The 4,822-nt window shown below is 46.4% G+C and overlaps 1 protein-coding gene and 1 long non-coding RNA gene across 2 annotated transcripts; both read right to left on the bottom strand.

Annotated features, from left to right (window-relative positions):
* Positions 1-54: 54 nt before the first annotated feature.
* Positions 55-982, bottom strand: LOC109705120. The gene is made up of 4 exons (XR_002214627.1): positions 912-982; positions 463-736; positions 269-365; positions 55-180 (listed from the first exon to the last, which is right to left on the bottom strand). It is a non-coding gene; the product is annotated as an uncharacterized LOC109705120 (long non-coding RNA).
* A 329-nt stretch (positions 983-1,311) lies between these two features.
* LOC109705119 (spidroin-1-like) lies at positions 1,312-2,527 on the bottom strand. Its single transcript, XM_020225878.1, has 2 exons — positions 2,132-2,527; positions 1,312-1,326 (listed from the first exon to the last, which is right to left on the bottom strand). The coding sequence occupies exons 1-2, from the start codon at positions 2,525-2,527 to the stop codon at positions 1,312-1,314; spliced, it is 411 nt and encodes a 136-aa protein (XP_020081467.1).
* Between the last annotated feature and the right edge of the window lie 2,295 nt (positions 2,528-4,822).

The following is a 4,822-nucleotide window of genomic DNA, read 5'->3' as shown; positions in this document are numbered from 1 at the left end:
ATTTTTTAATAGAAAATAAAGACAGAAAACAAAAAAATATAAATCTAACCTTTGAAAGTTTTAACTGTCATTCCTACAAATATGATAATAACAGGAATATCTTTTTCTTTATTCATGATTGCATCTTCATCAAAGTCCGTTGCAAACTTGTCCTATAATGTAACAGATAATTTGTCCTTCCTATAAGTGTTGTGTAGAAATTCTCAAAGAAATGCAAATGAAAAAAATGAAAGATAATAGCAATATATAAAGTGTAAATGTAACTCACCTCAAATTCTGTATTTCTACAATTCTTTTTGGAGTTAACTTCGGTCCAGCATAGAGATGTGTAAGAGAACCAACAGATATAATTTGACCAATAACTTCTGTAGTAGAGAAAAAAAAAATTTGTATAAAGAGTTAGAATTGAAAAGTTTTGAATGTTCAATATATCATAAAGGAATTAGCTAAAAGCAGACGTACCTATAAGATTAACATTGTTTTTATTGTCATCTGAAATGTCGAGAAAATCAGTGAAAGTAAATTTATGCAAAGGAATGGCATCTACATGATCCTTTGTTTCATTAACAGTTGTTGACCTCGTTAGTTAAATAATATATTTTCCATTCGCAGCTCTATAACTTTTTTTGTTTGGAAGGATATTAAAGTTTGCGAGATAATAGACATTGCCCTCTGTAAGCAAATCTTTAAAATCACTTGCTTCTTGCTTCCGAGCGAATGCTTGAATAGAATTTTCCTACATACAAAAATTAATAGATGAGGGTAGTAAAATTTGTAATAATAATTTGAAAAAGAAAGTACTGTACATAAAGCAAAGTTTTAGTAACTTGCTCATTCAGCAAAAGGAAGTAAGTACTGATTAGATTCTCAAATGGAGGAATGATTGAATCCCAAGTTCTCACAACTCTTACTTTGATTCTGCAATTTTTTTTGCTTGCTGATTTTTGTGAAACAATATCATAATCCATTGGTGAGTTCTACCCTACAAATAGAAAAAATGGTTAGTTATAATTTGGTCGCCATATTTTGCTATGTAGGAAAATCATAATCCAAATATCCTATATTTACGTTACAAAAAAAATTATTCCAATTTTGGATGCATACATACATGCAAAAATATAGAGATTGACATATTTAAAATAACAAATATATAATGTCTCTATTTTGACGGTACATAATTAAAGAAAATGACAAAAATAGATGCATAATGTTTAACTACTATTGTAAGGACTGAGATTTTTGCAGTATAGTTAAACTCTCAGTTGACGATGTTTATGTGTGTAATTTAATTACATAAGCACTCGTCAAGTTTTAGAAGAAAATGAACTAAAATGGAAAAGATATGCGATTTTTAGTTTTCACTTAAGTGAATAGTAACTCCGGTTTTCCGGAGAAGCCACGGAGTAGAGTTGGCTTCTGGTGCGTATCGGACTCCGTTCATAGCAGTCCAATAGCTCGTTTCGACCGGTTCAGCTATTCTGGAACTACTGGCGCTGATGGATTTTGAGTTTGACGCTCGGATTTCGAGAAAATCCAAAAAATACGTGTTTTATATGTATTTTGTGAGTAGTTTCTTCTGTTGGAAAGAAGAACGGATTTCGTCGCGAATCTGTGATCGTTCGAGGTGAACCAAAATTGTAGCTTTGTTGTCTCTGAGGTGCTGATCGCACTGGTGCAATCCGTTCGCAAATCTGACGGACGGATCTGCGGAGATCGCACGTTGATCGAGGAGAGGTCGGTGTTGGCAAAACGGTAATTTCACAAAAGTCGCGACATTTTATGTACCGTTTTGTGTGAAATCGCAGGTGGAGGTGTTTTAGCGCGTTTTACTCATGCTGTGGGGGACCGAGTTTGAAATTGTGAGTTTAGGTGGACTTATTTGCAAATCTGTAAATGGTATATATTTGCACTCTAGGGTTTGCTCATTGGAAACCCTAAACCTAGCCCGAGCTAAACCCCCCAGCTGCCTCCTTCTCTCTCCCCTGCCCCTGCCGCACGCCCCCGGCCGCCGCCGACTGAACCCCGGCCGGCCAGCCACCGCGGCAGCCACCCTTCTTCCTCCCTCTCCATCTCTCTCTCCATCTATCCCTCTCTTTCTCTCGGGTTGGAGCCAGGCCGAGGCTGCAGTTGCCTCCCGGCCCTTCACCGGCGTCGCCCCGTGCTTCGGCGAGCCTCCCCGTCGACCGCCGCCGCCTCCTCGCGCCGTTGCTGCCAGCGGCAGCTGCCAGACCGAGCTCGGGCCGAGGCCAACGTGTGACATCTCCAGCGCGCCGCCGCCGCCTGAGCCCGCTCCCTCCGCCGTCCCCGTACCCTCGGCGACCCTCCTCGCCGGTCGCCGCCGCGCCAGCGAGCCGCCGTCACCGCCTCGGCCAGCCTGTGGCAGCCCAGGTCTGCTCGGGCCGAGCGGACCTTGGGGCTTCTTCCTCGCGCCGCCACCGCCCGGAGCCATCCGTGCCGCCTCCTGCCAACCCCGGGCAACACTCCTCCGCCGTCCCCGACCGGCCCCGGCCGCCGCCGTGGCCGCCATTGCCGTGGAACCCGTGCCCTAGCCGTGCGGGCTCGGTTTGTTCCACAGCTACCGCCGCCGCTTCCAGTCGCCAACTGAGGTGAGCACCTCACTCTTCACCTCCCCCGCACCCGTTCCTGGCCGCCGCGCGCGTCGCCGTGCCGCCGAAGGCCAGCCGGAGCAAGCTTGCTCCGGCCAAGCCCAAAATAGGGCTTATTTGAGTGGGTTTATTGTTCCGAGCTTCCTGAGCCTCCCCGATCTCTGCGGAAGGGAGCACGATGATTGTAGCAAATTGCTGATCATCGTGCTAACCTTAGATTCTGCCGGGGAGACTCCGTTCCGCTGTTTCGGCGGTGTCGACCCTATCGAGCCTGTTTGGCTGCTGTTTTGGGATTGCGCACGCTTATCCGGCAATCTGAGGCTGTCCTGATGCCTCCGGAGGTGAGCGCGGTGATCGTTGGTCAGTGCTGATCACAGTGCTCACCTCACTTTGGATCAGCAGTGTCCGGTTAGCCCTGTTTGGCGCGATCTTCCCCGACTGCGCGCTATTCGCTGAACCTTCGGGTTGCTCCCGCGCTTCCCACAGCAAGCCGTTGTGCTCCGGATCGTGAGCATGGCCTCCGGTACGTCGAGACCTGTCAGTATGTGTCTCGGCGAAACTTAGAAGTCCTCGGTTTGTGAGAATGAGTCATAGAAGTCGCCAGATTTACATAAAATGATGGATTTTATGTAAATACAATTGCTTTTGCGCAATTGTACGCCTTGTGGCTACTGTGGGCAGTGTGTATGAGCGTGTTTGACCTTTGGACTGATTGTCCATGATCTTGTAGCTTTCGCGGAAATCGAAAAGTCGATTCCGGTGCGTTTTTCGGCGAAATTCGCCGAAAGAACGCGGTTTCGGTTCGGATTTCTTTCGACGTGGATTGGTTATCCTATAAATTGTCGCTGAGCCTTGTTGGCTAGTCACCATCATCATTTTGTGGGTTCGATGATGATGGGTGAGCGACGGTGGGTTCCGGTGTCGAAATAGACACTTTCGGGAACCCGGATTCGTACAATTATCCGACAGTAATGGTGTAGTTGCGCTATCTTGTGTTTGCTGCCAAAACATCCAAATTGGAGTGTTTTGGGGCAGCAGGTGACTCGTGACACGAGTCGGTGAGTTTCGGGACACTTAGTGGGTCCCGACGGCGTCCCGGTGTGGTTTTCAGGACTTCCGGTGAGTTACGATGATCGGTTTTGGGAAACCGATTCGAGGATCTGTGTGGGGGTTTGTGAGATAGTGTACTTCAGGTGAGTGGGTTGGTTACTGACCCGTTGGATCTTCGTAGGTCCGGTCGACTTGTGCGTACCCAGTGTTCCGACGCGACAGTGACAGGTGGGTGCTTCGAGCTGGTAGTCGGTGAGATCGTTTCACCCTTCTTCTGTTCTTTCATATCAGTATCGTAGTCTCTACATGTCAGTTGATTGTTCATCGCTTGTTTATCGTATTCCGTTGATTGCATTTGTATAGTTGTGGATAGACATGTAGAGCAGGCTTGCACTCGTATATTGTATCTCTGTAGACCTTGGGTCCAGGCAACACATCGACTCTCTTGTCATGTGTTTCGATCTGGTTGATCGTGGTTCAGCGTTGTATGCCCTTGCACCTGGCTTCGGCCATGGCACCGGTCTTTTTTTGCCGGTTTTCGTTGAGCATATCAGCATGATTTAGTCACAGCACTGTGTATTCTAGACACCAGGTTGGTTTGGCCACCAACCAAGGGGTGTACGTATCCGGATAGGTCGTCGGTGACGCATGAATAAGCTCGCAGTGTCTGCTCTGTGACAGATAACGCTTGAGGTCTGCGGACCAATATAGCAGTATCAGATTGGGTTTGGTTTTGGACTATTCACCTTTGAGGCATCTGATCAGTTGAGTTTTTGGTTACAGTAGTAGTTTCATTCTTGCTCAGTTATTATCCTATTTCTATTACTACTGTAGTTGCTTTTACGTCATATCATGTTCATATCTGTTATAGCTACTGTAGTTCGTTTTCATATATCAGTATCTATATTTGTTTATCTATCTCCTTTGGTTTCCGGTGATTACGGCTTGCCTTCGTGGCTCTGTCGTACCCACTGAGAAAACCATGGTTGCGGTTTCTCACCCCCCATTTCCCCCCCCAGGTGACATAGACGAGGAGTTGAATTTTGGGCTCGACGAGAGGACGATCTAGCTAGTATGGTATAGCGATCGCCATCCTGGTTGTATTTCTTTCCCGCCTTTAGTAGTCATTTAAATAATGGTTCAGTTAGCTGATTTTTATGATTGTT

The sequence above is a fragment of the Ananas comosus genome, unplaced genomic scaffold, assembly GCF_001540865.1.
Source record: "Ananas comosus cultivar F153 unplaced genomic scaffold, ASM154086v1, whole genome shotgun sequence".
Classification (NCBI taxonomy): domain Eukaryota; kingdom Viridiplantae; phylum Streptophyta; class Magnoliopsida; order Poales; family Bromeliaceae; genus Ananas; species Ananas comosus.
Note: the sequence above shows the minus strand (reverse complement) of the source record. Positions and strands in the feature narration are given on the sequence as shown.